This window comes from Mastigoproctus giganteus, chromosome 9, assembly GCF_048544385.1.
Source record: "Mastigoproctus giganteus isolate SK-2022 chromosome 9, ASM4854438v1, whole genome shotgun sequence".
Lineage (NCBI taxonomy): Eukaryota > Metazoa > Arthropoda > Arachnida > Uropygi > Thelyphonidae > Mastigoproctus > Mastigoproctus giganteus.
Genome location: NC_143583.1, coordinates 123902332 through 123927927, shown reverse-complemented (window position 1 = coordinate 123927927; position 25596 = coordinate 123902332). Strand labels below are relative to the sequence as shown.

The 25596-nt window shown below is 39.0% G+C and overlaps 1 protein-coding gene across 1 annotated transcript in view; it reads right to left on the bottom strand.

Moving 5' to 3' along the window:
- The window catches only part of LOC150080700 (death-associated protein kinase dapk-1-like), a 248550-nt gene that overhangs the window by 55503 nt on the left and 167451 nt on the right, over nucleotides 1-25596 (bottom strand). Inside the window, exon 11 of the mRNA XM_090380788.1 lies at nucleotides 4800-4988. Within this exon, the coding sequence (XP_090236914.1) occupies nucleotides 4800-4988 (189 nt within the window). The remainder of the gene's footprint in view (nucleotides 1-4799; nucleotides 4989-25596) is intronic.

Genomic DNA, 25596 nt, shown 5'->3' with positions numbered 1-25596 from the left:
AAATTATTCTTGCAGGAATGGAATCCTTTATCCCACACTCCACTTTAAAATCTCGTCCTTTATCTAAACCTTGGTTTTCCAATAAATGTGCTAAGGCTGTTTAAGAGAAGAATGTTGCATATCGTAATTGGCTTGTTTCTAATTCTTCAGTTTCATTTTCTGCCTACACCAAAGCTCGCAACAATTGTAAAGCAGTTTTAATCAGTCCATACTAGAGTTCAAACAGGTTAAGAGTAGAAAACTTGCTTCTTGCCCTAATGGTAGCAGAGCATTCTGATCTCTTGCCAAAGCTATTGGCCGCAACTTTTGCCATTCTCTGCTCCCATCTCTGTCCAAACCAGATGGTTCTGTTGTCACTTCAGCCAAGGATAAAACTGACCTGCTAGCATCCCATTTTTCTTCCAACTCATGTATTAATGATCTTGGTAAAACACCTCCCACCATTCCCAACACTCTCCATTCAATGCCTCCTGTGGTCTTCCGTCAAAAGGATGTCAGAAGGATTTTGACGAATCTTGATGCTAAGAAAGCTCTAGGTCCCGATGGTATTTCTCCACTAGTTCTCAAAACCTGTGCTCCTAAACTTACTCCTATTCTTTGACGCCTTTTTTCACTTTCTTATTCCAAAGGTGTTTTTCCTTCGGCTTGGAAATTTGCTCATATTCAGCCAGCCAGTTCCTAAAAATAGTGACAAATCCCTCCCATTCAATTATCGTCCCATTGCAATTACTTCTACTCTTTCTAAAGTAATGGAGAAATCAATTAACCGCCAACTCTTGAACTACCTAGAAACCTTCCGTCTGATTAACGATCGCCAGTATGGATTCCGTCAGTGTCGATCCACTGGTGATATTCTGGCTTATGTTACCCATTTATTGATTTATTAGCATTAGCATTAGTAGAGGCATTTGATGCAAGAAAGCAAGCTTATGCAGCATCAGCCAAAAAAAAAAAAAAAAAACCACTTCCACTTCACCCCTCTGTTCGTTCAAAATACCTGTCCAGCTGAGCCTTAAACTTATTTAGGCTATCAACCTCCACCACAAGGGATGGCAGTCTGTTCCACCAACCAACCACCCGCTGGCTAAAGGCAAATTTCCGCACGTCTATCCTACATCTGTCTTTCCTCAATTTGAATTTATGCCCTCTCAGGTGATTTTTCTGAGCTAGAGGAAGAATCCCATCAGCATTGAGCATGCTTAAACCATTCAAGGCTTTATACACCTCTATCAGATCACCTCGCTGGTGCCTAGTCTCCAGACACTGTAATTTGCAAAACTTAAGCCTTTCTTCGTAAGAGCACCCCTTCGTTCCATTCACTAATCTTGTTGCCCTTCTCTGTACTCGTTCCAGCAGCTCTACATCCTTCTTGAAATGAGGCCTCCAAACCTGTATACAGTACTCTAGGTGTGGCCTGACCATTGCCTTATACAATGGAATAATCACCTCCTTATCCCTGCTGGAAAAATTCCTGTATATCATTGACAATACTCCATGAGCTACTCTTGCAGCCCGTCTGCACTGCTCAGAGAACTTCATATCTGCCTGCACAATCACCCCCCAAGTCCCTTTCATTCTCTACCACTGTCAGTGTAGTACCACAGAGTTGATACGTTGCTCTGGGGTTGCTGTTTCCCATGTGTAGTACTTTACATTTGTCAATGTTAAACTTCATTTGCCACCTCTCAGCCCATCTGCTCAACCTTTCCAGATCCTGTTGCAGCAGCATAGTGTCAGTAGTGTCCTTGACAACCCTGCCAACCTTTGTATCATCTGCAAACTTGGACATTAAGCTTGATATACCATCATCAATATCATTTATAAATACAGAAAACAACAATGGACCCAACACTGAGCCCTGAGGGACTCCACTAATAACATCAGTCCACGATGAGCAGAACCTTTCAATTTATTCAATTGAAAGGTTCAGTGAAACACAAATAGTTGCTCTTGACATCTCAAAGGCTTTTGATCGTGTTTGGCATAAAGGTCTTCTAAACAAGCTTCCATCTTATGGTTTGCCAACTGTTTTTAGTAATTGCTTATCCAGTTTTCTCTCTGATCACTCACTGAGGGTGATGGCTCTCTGTCTTCTAACTTCTCCACTAATGCCGGTGTCCCCCAAGGTTCAGTTCTTTCCCCCACTCTTTTCCTCTTGTATATTAATGACCTTCTTCCATTGACTGGAAATCCTATCCATAGTTTTGCCAATGATAGCACATTGCATTCCACTTTCCATTTTAAGAAACCTTGCCCTGCTCAATCAGCTTCAACTTCTCGAAAATCTGCTACCAATTCCTTAAATGTTGATCTTCAGGTAATTCTCCAGTGCGGCAAAGACAACTTAGTTGATTTCAACCCTTCTAAAACTCAGTCTTGTCTTATATCTCGCAAAAAGGATTCTTCTGCTCCTATGCTTATCTTTGTTGACCCTCCGAATTCTAGGCAAAATTATATATCTCTTTTGGGGATTACCCTGACTTCTAATCTCTCTTGGCACAAGCACATTACAAATATTGCTTCCTCTGCATCTGAAAAACTTGGTTTTCTCTTTCGCTCTCGGTGTTACTTTTCTTCCAAACAGCTGCTCACTCTGTATAAATCGCAAATCCACCCTGCCATGGAATATTGTTCGTACATCTGGGGTGGTGCCCCCAAAACCTCTCTCAGGCTTCTTGATTCCATTCAGAAGACGGCAGTTAAGTTAATTAATGATTCATCTCTAACAGTCTCTCCACTCGCTGTCTCATAGACGTACTGTTTCTGCTGCATGCCTCTTCTACAGATACTTCCATGGGCACTGTTCTTCTGAATTGGCTTCTATAATTCCTGCTCTCTCTTTCAAAACAGTCCGAACATGTGCAGCCACCAGCCAACATCCATTTACTGTCCAACTTCAAACCCACAGAACCAACTTTTCATCTTCCTCATTTATTCATTCAACTGCCGTTTTCTGGAACAACCTTCCTTCATACGTATTTCCTGAAAATTACAGTCTAAAGAAGTTCAAATCCAATGTCAACAAATATCTTCTTTCGTCTTCTCAACCTCCAACCCAAGCACGGTACTAAGTACTATAGGTTCTAATACCTCTTGTGTTTGGGGTTTACATAAAAAAAAAAAATGCAGTTGGTACGTGATGCAGCTTGGTTTGGTCTTAAATTCTACAGCTCAGCTATAAACAGAAAGCAGCTCATGAAAAATTACAATTTTTCATTATTGACCACCCCTCGTACTTATAGTTACTTATCTAATCCTATGTTGTTACGATTTCATTGTAACTTAGGCAGGTACATAATAAAACAAAATTTACAAAACTATGTTGTGATCCAGTTAGGATATTATGTATCTCAAACTGACCTTACAATGCACCTTTGCTCATAATGTCCACAACCTTCCCTCCCATTGGGTGTATAAGCTTTCATTCATCAATGTAAATGTTAGTTTTATCATTTTCATAGATAAAACTAACATCTGCATTGATAAAAATTCAATAAACTCTTATATTGCAGATATTTATAAAAGGAGGCTTCATATAATAACAGTATTATGCTGATATAGTCAAAAAACAGCATAAATTATACAGCATTAAAGTTTCTGAGATTAATGATATGATTAATTAGATGTTCAAACTGTGTTTAAAAAAAAAAGGAGAAATGTTGGTAAGACTTTCATTAAACGTTTCTAAATGAGATCATAAATTTAAAATTTATGAACAGGTATTTAAGTCAGGCAAAATATAAAATTCATTTAGTTGGCATATACCTTTGCTATAAAAAATGTTTTATACATATATATTAAAAGTACCTTAGAATAAATTTCCAATACTTTAGCAGTGGTAATGCCTTCTCTTACATACATACATATACATAGTTCATTATTCGTCTATATAAATTGGTTAAGATTACTTTCATCAGTAGTGTGGCTTTGCACTGGAGTGCTCGTATCTGTTCTATTTTTAATTTTCGCTGCATCAAGACAGCCGTTGTTCAATTCCCCTGCACTGGCGGTTCGATCTGGGGATCAGGTGGCGGACTGATCTTTCGATCAATTCTCCTTTGCGGCGATTTATCTAGCGTTCGAAATGCCTTGTGGCCATTATTGGCCTTGTGGTCCTCTGTCAAGATGGGTCGTAATGGTCAGTATTTTTTGGTTTATTTTTGTTTTGTTTTATTGTAGTGGTTTACATCTCTGTTGGTGATATTTCACATAAATTTGGATCTGGTGCCCGTCAGAGGTGGCACCGTTAATTTTCTATTTAATTGGCTTTTAAAACTCAATGAATTATTATTCATACATTTAGATTTTCTAAATTATTTTAGAGTTTCTGCTGCAACATTTTTACTCTTGTTACCCCTCTCTTCCCTCCCTGCTTGGTTTGATTTAATTTATTTATAATTTATAATTTAATTTATTTATAATTTGATTTAATTTATTTATAAATTAATTATAATTAATTAAATTTAATTTATTTATAATTGTTTGGGGTTTACATAAAAAAAAATGCAGTTGGTACGTGATGCAGCTTGGTTTGGTCTTAAATTCTACAGCTCAGCTAGAAAGAGCAAGCAGCTCACGAAAAGGTTTACATAAAAAAAAAAAAAATTTAGGTTTAATTTCGACTTTTTTCGCTCTTGTCTTGCCATACTGCTGACATTATTTTATTTTAATCCTTATTCTACTTTATTTGTATGGTTACATACATATATATATATATACATATTATTTATGAAAAAATATATATATATTATTTATGAAAAGTGCAGTGTGACTCAATATAAACTAAAGTCTAAACTCACTTCACCCATCAGCTGCAACTGCTGAATAAGCTCTTTCATGTGTTCCTCTCCTGCTAGTGGATTTACATGAATATGAACCATATTCACAAATTCTTGCCAAGTTGTCACAGGAAATGCAGCTGCATATTTTCTCCACAATGGCAGATGATCAATGACCAAGTCTAAAAAAGTGGTAGCTTTTGGGAGATCCTACAATGAAAAGAATATTTTTTTAAAAAAATTGCAACGTTTTCTTTAAGAAAAAAAAAAAAAAAAGATGGAACAGCATGCACTTCAAAGTACATGTATAGAGATACTTCAAAGGCATTTTTTGAGGTTATTATGTATTATGTATCTATATGTATACATATTTTTTTCAACAGCACAGATACTTAGTTTCATATAAGTATAGAGCCTCATTGTTTCTGTGAATAATGAATATAAGATTATGTAATTAATTGGACTCTTTACCATTATAAGTTGTCATGATAATATTTTTTTGTCAAACCTCAATATAAATAGGCATTGGGGAAAGTTAACATTGGTATTATAAGCTATATACAACGAAAAATAAAATCCATTTAAAAAATATATATATACACAAAGACTAAAAGATAAACCATTTCAGAAATAATTTTTATTATAATCAAACTTCACTTCAATGTTTTGTTTTTTAAAAAAAGCTTTACTATTTTGATGCCAGCAGACTACATAGGTTTTAAATGGCAACTGCAGTTTAAAAAAATATATATATATTAAATATCAATTACATACACTTAAATTTTAGAAATGTCACTTTTTTTATAGCAAATCCATAGCTTTAGTCATGTTTACAGGGGAAATAAATTTACATTAAAACACTGCAATAAGGAATGGCTCAGTTACATAATAAAAGCCTTAGATATTTGTAATGTCAGTAAGAAACAGATCACACAGTTGGAGTCATGTAAGTTTTGGTTTAAATGAGATTTGTAAAGGAATAGAATGACTTCATTATGCTTACTAATACTTTACCATTTACTGTAAGTGCTCTAAAGAGTATAATATCAATAGAAAATTGAAGGGTTATATTCTAATATATGTCACAATGAATCTTACATTTAATACTCAACATAAACAAAGTTTATTTTCCTTCCCTATCTGTTTGACAGAGTTGGATGGAAAATGTTGGTTTCCAATGTTCAAATTGAACATGGAACCTGAAGAAGAATCGTTTTGATACCACAAACTAACAAAGCTTATTAAGAATAAAATGTTGATACATTTTATTCTTAATAAAATGTATAACAGTAAGTAGCTGAATGGTGATGCTTTCTGAAATCCCTTTTAAAATTAGTATCAGTACTAAAAAATTTGTGGAAAAGGACATAAAAGAGTGCAGAATTAGAAGTGACTTGACCCTGGGGGCTTAGAGGAGAACATGCATTCTGCGTGTTATCAGAGACACAGTCTAAAACACTGATGGATCCAATATCTTTCTGTTTTAGAAGATTTAGAAGTCCGGCTGGTCTGCCTCCCTAAAACCCACTCATGCATACCTTCTCGATGGTAAGCCCTGTTACGTCACTTTGGTGGGAACAAACATCTAGAGTGGTTCTCTTCAAGACATCTGCATGAAGAGGAAAAGACCAAACCTTCCAGCACATGACAACACGATGAAACAAATGGCCCTCAGTCCCCAGCAGCTTTCACTCCCTCTCTTATGGCAGTGAGAGGATCAGAGTGGAAGCAGAGGATGCTAAGAATCTCTGGGATTCTTAGCATCCTCTGCGATCTTACGTTGATGCATGGAAACTGAACTTGGCCTGTCACAACGTAAGACTGCTCATCGGTGAAGATAGGATATTAAAGCTGGAAAAGGAATTAGAAAATGTGAATTGGAATATCTTGGGTTTGGCTGGAACAAAAAGAAGAAATTAATCACTTATAAGTTTATCAAGTGGAAATCTGCTGTACACCAATGGAAACAGTGAAAAGAGTGAATGTGGAGTTGGCTTTCTGATCTAAGAAGATATAAAAAACATTTTGGAATTCAAAAGTACATCACTAAGGGTGTCAAGACTACTTCCCAGAATTTCAAAAAGGTACAAACTAAAAGTTATAATGATTTATGGACTAACATGAGCCATGATGATGAAGAGGTTGAAGAAATGTACACCGAAACTGAGAAACTTCTAGATGAGCAGAAAACCCACTACACCACCATCATTATGGGGGACTTCAATGCTAAGATTGGAAAGAGACAAAACAGTGCAGAAAGGGAAACTACAAGAAATTTTGGAATTGGTGAAAGAAATGAAAGAGGTGAAAGGCTTGTGGAATTTGCAGAATCTCAAGGAATATCAGTAATGAACACTTTTTTCAAGAAAAGGGTGAACAGAAAGTCGACACAGAAGAGCCCAAATGGATTAACAATGAAATTGACTTATCCTCACTAACAGAAGATATATTGTGAATGATGTTACTGTCCTGAACAAGTTGAAAGTGATCACAGAATGGTAAGATGCACACTTGATATAGATGTAAGAAAAGAAAGGAAAAAAACTGACTCGAGTAAATAATATGTAATAGGTCTTTGAGATAACAGAAGAGGAGAAAAAGCAGTATGTACTGGAACTTAAGAACAAGTTTGAGTTTATAAGACCTTTCAGGACCAAGATATCGGCGAGGAATATAATTTTCTGAAAGTGATAAAGCCCAAGAAACCTATAGGTAAAAAGAAATCCAAAGCAGAAAAAATTAGTCAAGAAACACTTGTCATGATGAACAGAAGATGACAAATGAAGACCAAGATAAACAATGACAAGGACAAAATTGAGTATACTGAGTTATGCACAGCCATTAGAAAGAGACTCAGAGAGGACATAAGATTTAACACAAGAGAAGTAGAACAAGCATTAAGGGAAAACAAAGGACTTAAATCAGCAGCCATGAGCAGCAATACCGAAAGACAAATGATACTGAAATTGAAGAATAGTAATGGTGTACTTGTAAATAGCAGAGAAGGCATAATTCAAATAGCAGAAGACTACTATAAAGAGTTATACAAGGAACGAGGGAATGATGCCAGCAGTAGGGATGATGGATCACAAATTATTAACATATAAAACATACCCGATATTCTTCCTGATGAGGCAGAACATGCATTGAAGAAAATGAAGAATCAGAAACCCCTGGATGAAGATGAAGTTACTGTAGAGTTGTAAAAATTTGCAGGAAGAGACATGACACGGAAACTGGCAAGAATCTTCACAAAATACAATAGGAAAGGAGTGACACCTAAAAAGTGGAATAATGCAATCATTATTCCACTTTTTAGGTGTCACTCAAATATAAGAAAGGATATAAATCAGAAATTGGAAATTATGGAGCAATTAAGTTGTCCCACATCTACAAGCTGTTCACAAGGGTCATTACCAACAGATTAGAAAGAATACTTGATGAAAATCAACTGAAAGAGCAAGCTGGCTTTAGAACAGGATTCTCAACAATAACTTAAAATTCTGCATGAATATTTAAGAAAAAGGAAGGTCTGTGCAAAATTTGTGCCACACAGCCTCATGAGTCAGCAGAAGCAACAAAGACTGTCATCATGCAAAGACTTCATCCAGACTTGTCAACACCATCCTAATTTCCTCAACTACTGTCACTGCAGATGAGTGTTGGTGTTTCAGTACAACCAAAGACGAAGTTTCAGAGCTTGCAGCAGATTTCAGCAACATTACCAAAGCCCAAACAGTTTTGTTTACAAAGTTCAGGATCAAGGTGATGCTGATCACACAATGGGCATTCAATAAATTATCTACCTAAGGTACTTAGGTAGATAATTTATATTTCAATAGTTATATTTCAATGATTTGTGATTTATCATGTTTCTACGTATTTCAACTATGAGTAAAGATGAGTAGTTGTTGGGAGTGATCGAGCATAGAATTTTGTGAAAAGTCCTTGGCCCACACAAGATGTTGATGGATCCTGGAGGATCAGAATGAACCATGAACTTGACAATCTTATTCAGGATGTGGACATCATCAGATTTGTGAAGAGCTAGAGATTTGCCTGGCTGGGACATGTTATGAGAATGGATGACAGCAGAACTATTTAGAGGATAATGAAATGGAAACCTCCTGGTAGGAGGGCAAGAGGAAGACTGCAGAAAAGATGAATGGATGATGCAGAAGAGGACTTAAAGATCATGAAAATAAGAAGTTGCAGATCTGGGAGGGATTACTAGTGGAACACTGTTGAGAAGGCTAAGACCAACCCAGGGTTATAATGCCAAAAGAAGCAGACATATTTCAACTTGAATCATACTAATTTTGATCCCACTGTTTTTAGGTTTTGCTGCCATAACAGAAAGAAGGGAGACATCTGTATCAAATTATAAATTTACTGAAATTGGAGCATTGTTCAGTCATCAAATTTCTCACCAAAGAAGGAAATGGACTAAAGGCCATTCATGAAAGGATGGTGGCTGTGTATGGCAACAGTGCACCTTCAGAATACTAGGTGAAATTCTGGTACTCTGATGTGATTTACATCTTTCTGGTACTCTGAAGTGATCTACATCTTGGCAAATTTCTAGAATGGGAACCACTCCAGAAATGTCCCAAATCTCTAGGGAATATGATATATCTGAGGGAGCAATTATAACCATCCTCCATGAACATTTGGGGATGACTAAGAGGCTTCCGTAGCCAAGTGGTCAGGAGCGGGAGTGCAGTAGCACACGCTCCTTGACTACTAAATACGGTTCACCTGCCAACACGCACTGAACCAGCATGGCAGATTATGGTCTATTTCCCCCAACATGAATTGTCGAGGAGGCTTCCATCCTGCAGTGGGTTGATCATGGCTGCAGTTTACCTTTTTTTTTTTTTTTTTAAGTCAGAGCTTGTTGTCCCACATTTACAAGTTTTTCACATGGTCTATTAATAACAGATTAGAAAGAATACTTGACGAGAAACAGCCAAAACAGCAAGTTGGCTTTAGGACAGGATTTTCAACTATGGATCACCTTCATGTAATATCGCAGCTAATGGAGAAAACAAATGAGTATAAAACACCATGCCTGGCATCTGTGGATTATGAAAAAGCATTTGACTCCATACAGTATAAGACAATGTTCTGGGCACTGGAAAGGCAAGGCATAGATACCCCATACATTATGATTTTGAAAAAAATATACAACAACGCTACCTCCTTTATTAGACTAGACAAAGACAGTACCAAATTTAAAATTTAGAAAGGAGTTTGACAAGGAGACAATATTTCCAAAGTTGTTTACTGCTGCCCTTGAAGAAGCTTACAGAAGATTGGACTGGTCGCAGAGAGAAGTTGATGTGAATGGAGAGTACCTAAACCATTTACGATTTGCAGATGACATTGTGATCACAACCATGATCCCAAAGAATTAGAGGAAAATCTTAATTGGTTATGCAGAGTTGGTAAGGATTTTGGACTAAAAATGAATATGACTAAAACAAAAGTAATAATGAACAAGTATGCCACAGAAAGGGATATAATGATTGAAGGAGCAGTAATTGAACAGGTGGATTCAGATATTTATCTGGGACAAGTCATTAGCTGTAATAATGATAAATGGCTGGAATTCAAGAAAAGAATAAATTTTGGATGGATAGCATTCAGGAAATATAGTCACATACTGAGGAGCAATATCCTAATTTGTCTGAAATGTAAAATAATGAACCAATGTATGCTATCCACCATGACTTAAGGAAGTGAAACTTGGGCACTCACCAAAAGAATGGAAGAGAAGCTGAGAAGTACACAGCGAAGAATAGAACGAATTATATTGGGAATCAGACTGTTAGATAAGAAGAGAAACTCGTCAATTAGGCAGCAAACTCAAGTAATAGGACATTCTTATCAAAACTAAAGAACTAAAATGGTCTTGGGCAGGACACATAGCTCGAAGACATGATGACAGATGGACTAAGAAAATAACAGAATGGTACCCAAGAGTATCTAGAAGAAAACCTGGAAGACAACAAAGGAGATGGACAGATGAAATTCATGAGTTTGTGGGTAGTAAATGGATGGCCATTGTACAAAACAGAAGAAAACAGAAAGTTGCTGGAGAGGCCTTCATTCTGCAATAGATTGAAAATGGCTGATGATGATGATGATGAACTAGGATAGAAAGGAATGGAACAGACTCAAAAAGCTGACCTTAAATAAATGGGATTAAGCTATAAAAGAAGAAAATTAGTATTAAAATGACAGAAGGATACAAGTAAGCACACTTACAAAATAAACTCTCATATTATTCCCATTGTCAGAAAGTGTCCGTCCAGTTCTCCCTTGAATTTTATGAAACTCTTGCACCTTGGCTACACTTGCAGTAAACTTATTCAAACATGCTGTCCAAAGGTAAAATTTAAAAGACTGAATCAACTGTTACTCCCTAAGGTTATATATTTGTGTCTTCTGGTACTGGTCTGGAATTTGTCTTCTGGTTCTTATCTGAGGCAGGAACCTTGTTCACCAGTAAGAATAGCCGTGCCTCATTCATTTTACTAATCCCCCTTAGGACATTATAAAACAGTAAAGGTGGGTGTAATAAAATCCTTCTCTGCCACAAACTATCTAATTAGTAACCTCTGCAAACCATCTGTAGACACTCTTTAAGTTGTTCCTTAGAGGGATAAAACTTAGCCTTCACCAATCTAGTTGTCCTTTACATCTTCTTTACAACTTCTATATCTTTCTTTACATTAGTGGTTCTCAAATGGTGTACTGCGAAATTAGGAAAAACCCTATTGCGTTCAATGGCAACCACTATTTAGGAGTGCCACGAATATTCATCCTTTAATTTCAAGTGTGACTTAAGACAAAAGATTCAGAACCACTCCTTTAGCCTACAGATGTAGCCCATCTGCTGAATTTTCAAAACTTTGTTGGATACAATATTCCAAGTGTGGTCACAACATTGTCTTATAGAGAGGGATAATGACCTCCTCCTCCTCCTCTCTATTTTCAAAATTCCAATAAAACATAGATTGTGCTAGTTGCAGCTAGTTGCTAGCTGCAACTAGCACAATCAGGCCACTTTTTTCTGCTGAGTATTGGCTCTTAAAATGGGCCATAAACAAACACAAACTGCCTCCACAGCTCAGGACAACTGAAATGGCCAGCTTAATTCAAATTCACAGGCTCCCCACGCTGATTAGGGTGAAACATCTTACCACGACTATCAAAATGATGGTTGGCGAGATTTCGGCACCATCATTCTGGGACCTGTGCTCATGGAGAATCCCTCAGTCTTCCCTCAGAGCGACTCCAACTCTATGCCCACATCACAGCCGTCTCGGGGATGTCGCTAGTGTCGTTGTTAGTACGGTTGACGTTTTAGTATGCTGCATTTCATTTAATATCCTAATGTATTCATTGTGTTTTATTTAATTCAGTTGTTGTGCAGAAATTGTCAGTAAGTTTTTCCCTAACTGGATATAAATTTTAATAGATTTTGTAAATTGTTAATATTAGTTTATTACCTTTGTAATATTGTTAGGCCTAACTCAGGAATCGCTGACTGCCTCGTTTAACCCTAGTTAGTTGTTGGCGCATCGGCTTCTGTGGCTATAATACACCTCCCAAGGTTTTTGCAGTACTCTGATCCAAGCCCGAGGAGGGATTTGAGCCGCGACCTTTGGGTTGCCAGGCAGGCACTTTACTCACCTAGCCCAGTCGGCTATTTAAATTAGGGCGCTGATACTGGATGTGAACGGCTGATTTTGGCAATTTCAGCAGAAATTATAATTGTGCCACTTGATATAAATAATATTGCAAGCACTGGTGTAACTTAATACCATTATAATGACCATATGGATGTCATCCCAGGGCAAATAGCACGTGACTTAACAGCACGTAAATCCTATTGGTGGTAACTGTTCTTGTGTAGCACTTCTTAAGTTGATTCACCTACTAACTTGCAGTGGGTATCATCTGCACTCATTTTCTGAGCTCCTTCTGTGAGACTGTCTCGCCACTCGCTCATCCGGAGTGAACTCGCCAATTCGTATCTGCTCAAAATGGAGGGTAAATCGAGGAAATCGGCTGTAAACACAACCCTGCCAGTGACCGACAACCCTAAAATAGCAGAGCAACACGAAGAACATGAGGGATCTCAAACTGAACCCCCCATTAAGAACAAAAAATCAATCGGTACCAAATTTGATCGAAAAACCAGGTCAAAATCTCAAAACAGAGGGACCATGGAACCCCCCCTCTCCCAAACCGAGTACACAGATATGAGACAACCTGACCTCCCCCTTGACCCCAGCATGCCTGAGGGGACAGTTATCCAACAATCGCTACAACTCAAAGTAGCACTGGAGAACGTGCTCAAAGAGCCAACTAACAGAATTACAACACTTCTTAGGGCAGAAATCGTCACCCTATGGAATAAGCTAGAATCGCTGCTTATCCAGACTCACCTGGAAAGCGAAAAGGCAACTGCAAAATTGGAAGCCTACACTGACTGTGGAGTAAAACAAATGCGACAGCGCGACTCCACATATGCCCAGACGCTGAGGAAGTCACCACCGGACTTTATTCCCGAATCTCAGGAACTGAGCTACGAGACAAACAATTCAGGTACCAACCTACGGACTACACTGAAGAAAACGCTATCACCCAGACCTAACTTTGTGGTACTTAAACCCCTTACCAATGAAGGTCATATGTCCAGTGAGGAGGTCAAGAAGACCATCATGGATTCCTTGACAGATGACTTAAAGAACACTAAAATCAAGTCAATTCGCAAAACGCGAAATACAGGAGTAATTATAGAAACAGCCACAAAAGAGGATGCTGAACTGATTGTTAAGAATCCTAAATTACCATCTGTGGCACTCCTGGCCGAGCCCCCTAGACAAAAGGGCCCTTGCATACTGGTACTAGATGTGGACAAGGATCTCCTTCCAGAGGAATTGCAAAGCGAAATTTTCCACAGAAACTTGAAACAGGAACTCCCAGATGAAGAACCAACTTCTCACATAATCCCTAAATTCCAAACAAAACCCAGAGCTGGGCACACCATTAACTGGGTCTTTGAGCTATCACCCAAGGCCTGGAAGATCCTCTCCCAACAAACAAGAATTTACATCAACTGGGGCAGCCACCGCTTTAGGGAGCATGTAGCCGTCCCCAAATGTTTCAGGTGCTGCCGTTTCGGCCACACCACGCACACGTGCAGGCAAAATCTTCCCACCTGTGGCCACTGTGCCGAAATGGGGCATGAATACGCTACACGTCACAAAAAGTCTCAACCTCCCACATGTGCCAATTGCAAGGCCCTAAAAGTGCCAGCCAACCATTCGCTCCATGACAGCAGTTGCCCAGTTTATCTCAAAGCCAGAAGTGCTCAACAATCAAGAATAGAATATGGGGAGTAACAGACCAAACCTAAATACCCACACTGTGAAAATAGCACAACATAACGCTCAGAGGGCCAAGGCTGTTGCTGCACAACTGGTCAAAAAGGCAGATGAAGAGAACTTAGATGTGCTGCTGCTTCAGGAGCCATACACTCATAACAAGGAGGTAAAAGGCTACCCCTTAAGATTTAAAGTGGTCCAGGTTGATGGTGACACACCCTGGGCCGCGATCGTCGTTCGCAATCCCGAACTGACTGTCACCAAAATCACTGATCTGTGTACTAGCTGGGCTGTGTGCGCCCATGTAATTTCACCACTGGGGCAATTCTACTTAGTTTCGATATACTGTCGACCGGGGGAAGATATTCTTCCTGCCACCCGATATCTACAGACCATCCAGCTACAAATGCCAAATGCTAAACTCATTATAGGGGCTGATGTTAATTGCAGGTCCCCAGCCTGGCACAGCCGAACTCAAAATCACAGAGGAAATAGAAATGGCCAACGTCTTGAGGACTACTTGTCGAACAGCAACCTGGTCATTCTAAACAAACCTAACTGCCTGCCAACTTTCTCCAGTACCCTGTGGGAAGCTACAATAGATATCACCTTAGCCTCAAGCTCCATTGCTCAGCACCTTGCTTCCTGGACAGTCCGTGAGGACTGGACCACCTCTGACCACAGGGTACTAACCTTCCAACTACACCGTTCACTAGTCACACAACCAACCAACCGAACTCAACAAAGAAGATATGCCCTGAATAAGGCTGACTGGAACCTTTTTAAGGAGGAATTGACCAGTGCAGCCAGCCGCTTCAATCCTAGCGGCCTCAGCCCAGACCAGCATCAATGTGCAATTACACAGCTCGTCAGTAATGCTGCAAACAAGGCTATCAAAAAGAAGAGATTCACACCTGGTGCTGTCCCCTGGTGGTCACCTGAACTCCAGGCTCTTAGACGCGAAGTCATTTACCGACGAAAACGCTATCAACGTGCAAGAAGAACATGGCCTCCAGAAGAAACAGAGGCTTTACTGCAGCAATATCGAGTGACCAGGAACCAGTATACCACAACAATAAAACAGCGCAAAAGGCGCTCATGGGAAGCCCTGGTAAGCACTGAAGGGAACGCCGATCCCTGGGGGATTGTGTACAAAGTGACCACTAACAAGCTTCCCAGAGGCGAGGTCGTATCAACCACAAAATTACCGAACGGACTGTATACCAGATCGTGGCAAGATACTATCAATAATATTTTAGACGCTACATTTCAGCAGCCTGCTGACCCACACACACCGGAACAGCTACAGCTCTGCATGGAAAATGAAACATATCACACAACTGCAATTGAAGAACCCTTCACCACAACCGAGCTCAACTTAGCTGCATCTAGAATCAGAAACAAGAAGGCTCCGGGCAGAGACATGCTCGATCCAGAAATCGTCCAGAAGGCCATTGAACTTATTCCCACTACAATACTCAACCTGTTAAACCACTGTCTCCACCAAGGATTCTTCCCCACACAATGGAGGACTGCAATCCTTAGACTTATATTGAAGAATGCAACCAAACCACATGATCTGCCACAATCTTACCGGCCCATTGCACTGCTGCCAGTCTTCAGCAAACTTCTCGAAAGGATGATCTCCCATAGAATAGAAGCCCACTACAATGACGCTGGTCTCTCCTCACCTAAGCAGTACGGTTTCCGGAAAGGACGCTCCACGATTGATGCACTGGAAACAATCATTGAAGCTGCTACCAACTGCAACTCCAAATACTTTCTACTAATCTCCTTTGACTTTGCTGGTGCCTTCGATTCCCTCTGGTGGCCCAGCGTCCTGGGCAGACTCCGAAGAGCGCATGTCCCAGAAAACTTATATAGATGCATCAAGACCTATCTCCAGGACCGGCAAGTTGTCGTGTCTGCTCCCCACTGCAGTGTCTCCAGACCAGTCTTCAGGGGATGCCCTCAGGGATCTGTCCTGGGGCCTCTCCTCTGGAATCTGGTGCTGGATGATTTCCCGAACACCAAACTCAACAATGTACAAACCCAGGCCTATGCAGATGACCTGGTCATGCTCTTTTCTGCCAATAACAGAACCCAACTAGAAGCAACTGCCAACCAGGCCATCTCCACCCTTCAAGCTTGGGCAGAGCATAACAACCTAAAGATCTCCCCAGAGAAAACCAATTCGATCCTACTAAAAGGCACCCTTGATTTGAGAAGACCACCCCAAATCAAGGTCAATGGTGTTACAGTAAAACTAAAAACAGAGCTTAAATATCTAGGTTTGATCTTAGACAAAAACCTTTCCTTCACTCCTCATCTAGACCAACTCAGGATTAAGATCAGGAAGTATGCTGCCCAAGTCTCAAGAGTTGCCCAGAAGGACTGGGGCTTAAAGAAGAGAACGCTGTCACTCTTCTATAAGGCAGTTTTCATCCCGGTTATCACCTATGCTTCTGGAGTCTGGTACAAGAAGGCCAATACCGTAGTAAACAGATCGCGCCTAGGAACTATCCAGCGCTCTCTTCTCCTTCTGTCCTCGCGTGCTTGTCGCACTGTCAGCACCCATGCGCTACAGGTCCTCACTGGATCTCTTCCACTGGACCTGGAGATTGTTCGTCATGGGTTGCTCTACCAAATAGCCAAAGGAAGAGCAGTTACTTGTGCAGGTTTCACCACTGACCCAGCAAATAATAGAAACGCTGAAAAGATGAGACTTAATGAACATCTAACAGACACCTGGCAAGAAAGATGGCAGACATCAACTAAAGGCGCTGTCACCAAAAGATTCCTCCCTGATGTCAGGGCCTTCTACCCCCTCACACCTGTCTGGTTTTCACCAGGACTCTATGCTACCTACCTCCTCACTGGACATGGCTCCTTCCAGAAAAAACTACATGACTTCAGAATTTCAGACTCACCCCGCTGCCACTGTGGAGAGGATCAGACGTGGGAGCACCTTGCCCACAGCTGTGAAATCTACGAGGACTTCAGGAGGATCCTAATAACAAAACTACGCTTCAACTACCAAAATCAAGAACACCTCACCCTACAGAATGAAGAAACTTACCGAGCTCTGACTCAATTTGCAATGGACTTATTTACCAGGCAGAAAGCACTACCACCACCTTAGTATCCGAATCAATAGGTCATAACAACCATGACTGCCAATTGTTGCTATTCATCATTGAGCCATGAATGCTAATGCCTTGGACCAACTTGCACAAGACTTGACCAGCAGTGCAATCAAAGACAGGGTCCACACATACTTTGACAAATTCCTCATCATTGATTCCTGGACAAACTTTTCTCGACCAGATGTGACACATCTCATCAAGAAGAGGCCTAGCATCGATCCCTGGACTTGACCATTAATCTTGGACTCCCGGTTTTGACCACCCCCACTGTTCGTTCTGATGGACTACTGGACCAGCCTTCAGTCTGGATGCGACAAAGACTCACCAAATGGAGTCCCAATGACGGCACCTGAACTAGACCTTACTGAACATGACCCATCCACCATAGCAGCACTCACACTGCTGGATTTCCAGCAAGTTGTCGGCTGCAACTGACTGGCCGTGCTAGCTGTACCTACCCTGAACTTGCGGGGTATATCTCTCTCTCATTTTTTTTTTTTTTTTTTTTTTTTCCGGCTTTCTTCTGTTTCCTGCCATCCGTTCTTTACTCCCCCCCCCCCTATTTTTCTCTTACAGAATGATTTTTTTTTTTTTTTTTTTTATTTATTATTATTATTTTTTATTTTTATTTATTTTTTTTTTTGTGGGGAGGTGGTTTTCGTCCACCCGCCACCCCACTCTTCTCTCTGGTGAGGCGTTGGGCATGCCACACTGTCATCAGGGGCCATCTTCTCTATTGGCCCCTTTCTTCTGTTTCCTACCCTCCAGTCTTTTTGCCTTCCTCCCTTACAAATTTTCTCTTGCACAACGTTTTTTTTTTTTTTTTTTTTAGTTTATATATATATATATATTTGTGTGTGGGTGTATATATATTTTTATATACACACACACACTCATGCCCCCACAGGTCTAAATCTAAAAACATCAAAATTACTGCCCGACCTATTTGGCCCTAGAACAAGTTATCAGCGAACAACCCTACGCTCTGTTAAAATTACAACCGTTGCTCAAGAAACAGCGATCATCTCATTCTTAAATCTGGTCCTAGCCACTGAAATCCCAGGAAAGTAGGTGGCAGGACCCGCCAGAGTACTCTAGCTACAGTGGTACACCCGGTCAGCCTCCCCGTGGCATGGTGTGGTAACGTCGGGTCCCACTAGGGGCTCGGCGGCTAATAGACCGGAGGAACAAAGGGCACAACACAATACACAGCACATGACCCCCACACACTTCAAATCTCTGGCCCCGATACAATGTACACCCGCAGAGATGGGAGAAATCCCAGGAGCCGTTAGACACTAACATACCTTATACCTTATCACAGCCGTCTCCACCTATCAGATAGGTTTCTGCCTTTTCAGCTACTTTCGTGTGCCCAGTCCTTGGATGCTGACCTTAACAAGTTCGCTTCTGACAGGGAATACAGATGTCGCATCCTTGAATTGTACTTCCCTGTCCCTGATCCTTCTCCTCGAAGCTCGTCTTAATGCTGCAAGCCATAAACACCACCTGATGTGAAGACTGTATACTAACTCTTCAGTATGACAGTTAGTAATGATGGACTAACTACTTCTGCTCAGTGCAAAGAACGTTGCCTGTTTATACTACTATATGTATATGAAATTATCCGTTTCCGCCCATATCTTTATATATTGTATTGTAAATAACTGTATGATACTTGGAGTTTGGAATTGTACTTCCGCATATGCATTTCCTATGTTTTATATATCAATGTTCGCTATTTATATTGTATTATTACTGTTAACCCCTGGCCTGGTGGTCGTGAAGGGCAACATTGCAATCTATAGAATTGTATCATTATTATCATTATTATTGCAATAAAGATTTCTTCTTCTTCTTACTTACACTACATGTTAAACTTCACGTATCATAATCCCCAAGTCATTCTCATCATGAATATTCTTTTAATTCCTCTCAGCCTAATCTATAAACCACTTCTGGGATTCTGTACCTCAAGTGCAATACTTTTGCATTTGGCTTTTAACTTTAGCTAGCATTTTTCAGACCACACTTGCAGTTGGTTCAAATCCTTTTGAAGTAGCATAGCCAATTTCTAATTATTAAATACCCTCCCAACCTTCAAGTCATTGGCAAACTTTGCATTTTTTCCTGTATTTTCCACAGAATACTATTTAGGAAGATAAGAAACAAAGAGAGGTCTGAGCACTAATCCTGAATGTTACTCCAATCTACTTTGAAGAAAGCCATTTATATTAGTATCAGCAGTGAGAAATGATGAAGAAAGCAAGCTTATACAGCATCATCATAAAAAAAAAAGCCAACACTTCTCATTTCACCCATTTCTCCAACACTTTGTCTATTTCTTCCTTTAATTTATTCAAACTACCAACCTCTACCAGATGGGAGTTTACTTCAACAATCAACCTCCTGCTGGCTGAAAACAAATTTTCACACATCTACCCTGCAACCATCCTTCTTCAGTTGGAATTTATGTCCCTTCATGCGTGCATCCATGTGCGCAGTCTGAGAAAGTTATTTATGTTATGTTATTTTTTGGTTTTTAGGAGCATTAGCAACTAAGCATTAGCAAATATATTGCTCCGGGAATATGCAGTGGTCATTCCCTTGACCTTTCCACATCCTCCGTATTTGGTGGTGATGGGCTCGAACCCCGGTCTAATCAAGAAGCGTGTGCTACGCACTGCTGCTCCTTTCTACCTGGCTACGGAGGCGCCCAGTCTGAGAAAGAGCAAGGGTTCCATTAGCACTGATGCTTACCCAATTCATTCAAAGCCTTAAACATCTCAATCAGATTTGTATTTACATTAACTGGTGCCTTGCCTCCCAATGCTGTAGTTTGCAGAACAGAAGTGTTTCCTGGTAAGAGTACCCTTCCTCACTTCTTTTATTGCTCTTCTCTACACCCATTCCAACAGTGAATGTAAATGCAAAATGCCTATTACTTCCAACAGACCAGTATGCAGTACTCAAGATGAGGCTGTTGTTATTTGTTATTTTGTTTTTAGGAGCATTAGCAACTAAGGCCATATTGCTGCGGGGATATGCGGTGGTCATTCCCTGACCTTTCCGCATCCTCCGTATTTGGTGGTGATGGGCTCGAACCCCGGTCTAATCAAGAAGCGTGTGCTACACACTGCTGCTCCTTCCCACCTGGCTACGGAGGCACCTCAAGATGAGGCCTGACCATTGCTTATATAATGGGATAATCACCACCTTAGCATTAGTTGAGGCATATGATGCAAGAAAGCAAGCTTATATGGCATCAGCCAAAAAAAAATATATATATATCCCATTTCACCCATCCGGTAACTCCAGACGTTTGTCTAGTTCAGCCTTAAATTTATTTAAGGCTATCAACTTCCACAACAACAGATGAAAGTCTGTTCCAGCAATCAACTACCCACTGGCTAAAGGCAAACTTCTGCACATCTATTCTACAACTGTCTTTCCTCAATTTGACTCTATGCCCCCTCAGGTTCTTAGTCCCCTCAGGTTCTAACCCAGACGCTATGAGCAGAGATAAATGACAAAAGAATAAGTCATTCGGAAGGAAAGAAAGTGCTTGAAACTGCGATAAGATATATCAAACAGCAAGATAATTCATCTGCCATTGAAATAATTCTTATGAAAAAGTGACGTAATTTTGCTTCAAAAAAAGAGTTTAAATCAAAAAGACAAATGAAGATTACTGATTTTTTTTTATCTAAGTAAATGTTTAATAAACATTTATATACAATGCACTGTAAATAAACAGTATATATTTTTTATTTAATTTACATTCTATAAATGGTATTTTGCATGTGTTTTCGGATTAACTGGCCATTCGTTTATCTGGCCTGAACTCCAGTCCCATAATACTGTACTTCTAAAGTGAAAATAGAAATAACAAGAATAACAAAAATAATAGGATATCAAGGCAGTGAAGGTATGGTGTCATTGGCCATTAGTTAGAGTTAGCACGCTCAAGAATAAGTGAAACAGCGAAGAATCAAGTGTTCTATCTACATCCAAATAGCAAAATCCCTACTCTAGCCTATGTGTCAATGAGTCATTCTCATCTTTACGTAGCATTTTATTGAGAAGAACCATGGCTCAAGCCACTGCTTCTACCAGCAGTTTTGGAAAGAGTCTAACATGCAGTTTTGGAAGGAGTCTAAATCCTTATGGCAGTAAGAAACATTGCTGCAAGGTGGAAAGAAAGATCACAAGCATTTTAATATCACAGGTTGTTGAAAAACACTTTGCTCACAGTTTGTTGATGACTGTAGATTTTCAACGAACACAAGAAAATATCAGAGGAAATTTTAGTCATGGTGAACAACCTTAGCATGGATATAGACATTGAAGTGTGAATGAATCACTAGTTTCATAAAGAGCTCCCTCCAACTGATAATCTGATTGAATAGTAGGTACAAATGGAAATCAAAGAAAGGGATGATAGTGATGATAAAATCTCCAGTATCTCTTCAAAAAGCCTGAATCTCAAAAGATACCAGTCCCAACACTGAAAGTAGTAATGTGGTCAGAGAATTTTTCAAACAGGATTAATTTATCAGGTATACAGTAATTGTAGTTATGTGTTTCATAAAAAAAAAAATTCCAAATTATTAGCATTAGCAGAAGCATATGATACAAGAAAGCAAGCTTATATAGCATCAGCCAAAAAAGCTTCCCATTCCACCCACCCATTCACTCCAAAATTTTGTCTAGTTCAGCCTTGAATTTATTTAAGCTGTCAACTTCCACGACAGATGGAAGCCTGTTCCAGTAATCAATCACCTGCAGGCTAAAGGCAAATTTCCACACATCTATTCTACAACTGTCTTTCCTCAATTTGAATTTATGCCCCCCCCTCAGGTAAATTCACATCCTGTAAATCCACAAAAACCTTGCTAGAGTGCGAGTGACTAATCCACAAGTTCCAGTCAATATGTGGGAGGTTAAAATCCACCATTATAAGATATTCTGATTTAATGGCAAACTATTTCTGTGTACAATTGTTTGTTGTACTCATTAGGCCTATAACATACTCCTATTCTACCTGATTAGTTGCTAATTCTCAAGGGAACTAATGAAATTTTGGCTATGCATGTGGATATTAATGACATTAAATACAGCAGAGAAGAAAAGAACTCAGGACTTGGTTGAAAAGTATAAGAGGTCTCTTGCAAAATAAGTATATGCCAATGAACGTTTGGAGAAAAGATTCTGCTCCCATTAAGAGAATAATTTGGTAAACTTTTCCTTAATTTGCTGGACTGCATGTGTGATTAGTGGATGGTTTTCTGTCCTCTTACTTTTCAACTAATGCTGGTGTTCCCCAAAGTTTAGTTCTTTCATCCACTCTTTTCCTCATGTAAGATCCATAGTATTACTGATCACTGCATTCCACCTTCCAGTTTGAGAAACCTTGCTCTGCACAGACAGATTCAACTTTTTTTTTGAATATTTACCATCAATTTCCTTAAATGATGATTTCCAGGCAATTCTTCAATTAAATAAAGAAACTTGGTTAACTTTAATCCTTCTAAAACTGCCTTATTTCTTGAAAAAACAAATTCACTGCTCTCATGGTCAACTTCATTTAAAAACCCGTATTTCTAGACAAGATCATCATATAACTCTATTGGAGATTACCTCGACTTCAAATCTCTCTTGGCATAACCACATCAAAAATACTACTTTCTCTGCATGGAAAAAAAAAAACGAAAACAAAAGAGTTTTCTTTTTTGTTCTCATCATTACTTTTCTCCTAAGCAGCTACTTATTGTACAAATATCTTGAATCCATTTTATCATGGAATACTGTTCCCACACCTGGGAAGGAGGGAAGGGGGTGGAGCAAAGCCTCTCTCAAGCTCTTAGACTCTACATAAAAGAGGGAAGTCAGATTAAGTAGTTACCAGGTATGCTGAATTATTTTGAGGATCACTTATGTACCTTGGAAAACTTCTTGACCAATTTTTATAACCTTAAAAATCAGAAAGAAATAACACCAAGGTGATGTTAGAAATGTGAACATTATTGTTCACATTTCTAACATCACCTCGATGTTCAATATATCATGAACATAACTGTGAGAAATCCATTTCAATATTGAAAAAACATATATTCATAATTATATTTTTTAAAATAATCCTCTCCTCTACAGCACTTTAAAATATATGCTCTTGTCTGTGCCACTTATCATTTGGGCATTATCCACACTTTTGCTATGGTTGGTGTTGCTAAGAGCCAACCAAAAACCCCACATGCCTCAACAATTCAATGCCAGCTAGACACTACAATAATACAAGAAAACAGTATCATAAACAATTTGAAAATGCTGCTAAAATGTGTGAAGCAAGCAAGTTTCGATAATTGGAAATGAGATATTCTGCTAATTTTAAATTCTCATTTTACAATAATTGCATTAGTTAGGCTTAAGAAAGCATGTTATTATTATTTTTTTATGGCTGAACTCCTTCAATAACAAAGCAATTAATGATGTAGATCAAAAGAAAAACCAACGAGGAAGGAAAACTAAAACTCACATTGATGTTACTTTAATATAGTTGTTTTCAACCGGAGTGCTGCAACACCATTCCAGCGTGCCACGTAATTTGGGTTTAAGTTGCTTAAACTTATTTATTATTTTTTAAAAATTTATATATTTATTTCATTATAAAAAGGTGTAACGGTATCTATTTAATTTTGTGGTGATCGATAATTGATGTTTATTTAGTACCTCTATATAAAGAATAAAATTATTATATATATAATTTGTATTATGAATTGTAATTTTGTTTATAGCTATATTATTGTAATAACTGCAGTAAAATCTCGTTAGTACAAACTCATTTTATACAAAGTACTTGTTTCTATGAAGCACATACCATTTCCTTGCGGAAGGATAGGCTTTTCTATATAAATATATTTGTTTATTACAAAATTCGGTTAATATGTATTACAAAGTTCTTTTTCACCCCATGAGAAATAAATATTGTCATTTTGTACATTTAATACAAACCTTGGCAGGGCTGTCCGATTATTGCCCCTATTATTGCCTCTGGTCACTCGGCTCCCTACTTCCCGAAGGAAGGCACTGACTTATCAGAAATTACTTTTGTGTAAACAAAAGCAGTTTATTGTAGCTACAACATCAAATGCACTCTGAAAAACATATTTCTGAAGAATGAGCTATTAAATTAACAAAAGAATAAAAAGTTTATCTAAGTTGTTTATATGCACTCCCTTGCTCTCCATGGGAATAAGGTCAGTCCCTTGCTCTCCATGGGAATAAGGTCAGTCCCTTGCTCTCCATGGGAATAAGGTCAGTTGCAATTGTTACCCCAGTTGAAAGAGTCTTTTGCTATCACATACAGCAATCTATTTTTTTGTGCCATTTTATCAGAGCTGATGTCTTTTTCAGAACTTGTGTCTTTAAATTAATTTAAAATTTGTTTATATTAAATCTTATCTAGCGGTGTTATGGTGACAAAACTTAAACAGATGGAATTAAGCCTGGAAATTAAACTAAAAATTAAACAAGAGGCTGACAGGATGGAAAGAAGCAAAACCGACATTGAAAAGGAATACAACATCCCTTTGATTCAAGCCCGTGACCACCGAATACGGAGGATACGGAAAGGTCAGAGAATGACCACCACATATCCCCGGAGCAATATGGCCTTAGTTGCTAATGCTCCTAAAAACCAAATAACAAAAAACAACAACAACATCCCTTTACCTACAATACTGAAAAACTGAAAATGGCTCCAAAGATTGAAATGTGTAACACTGGAGCAGCAATGAAAAACAGACTCCTACTCTTATTTTTGCTTTTGCAGTGCTTATGTCACACCAAACTGACTCAACAGTGCACTGTTCATCTATATCAACTGGATGCACTTCTTTTGATTTTATGTTTTTCTTAATTAACAGCATAACACCTCTTCCCTTTCTATCCTGTCTATCCTTTCTGTACACATTGTACTCCCCAAATTCCAGTTCAGCATTCCTTATATCTGTGTGACACCACATCTCTGCTATCCCAACAATATCCGCCTTTGATGTCTTGACCAATACTTCAAATTCATCAAATTTATTTACTATACTTCTAGCATTGGTATACATGCAAGCATACATGCTCCTACTCCTATTCCTAGTTACCCTAACACATCCCATATACCCACCTATTTCAGGATGACTGCCATCCATCCCTGAAACCCCCAACACCCCACGCTCCAGGTCGCTACTTATTCTAATAGAAGTTGTGCAAGAATCACCT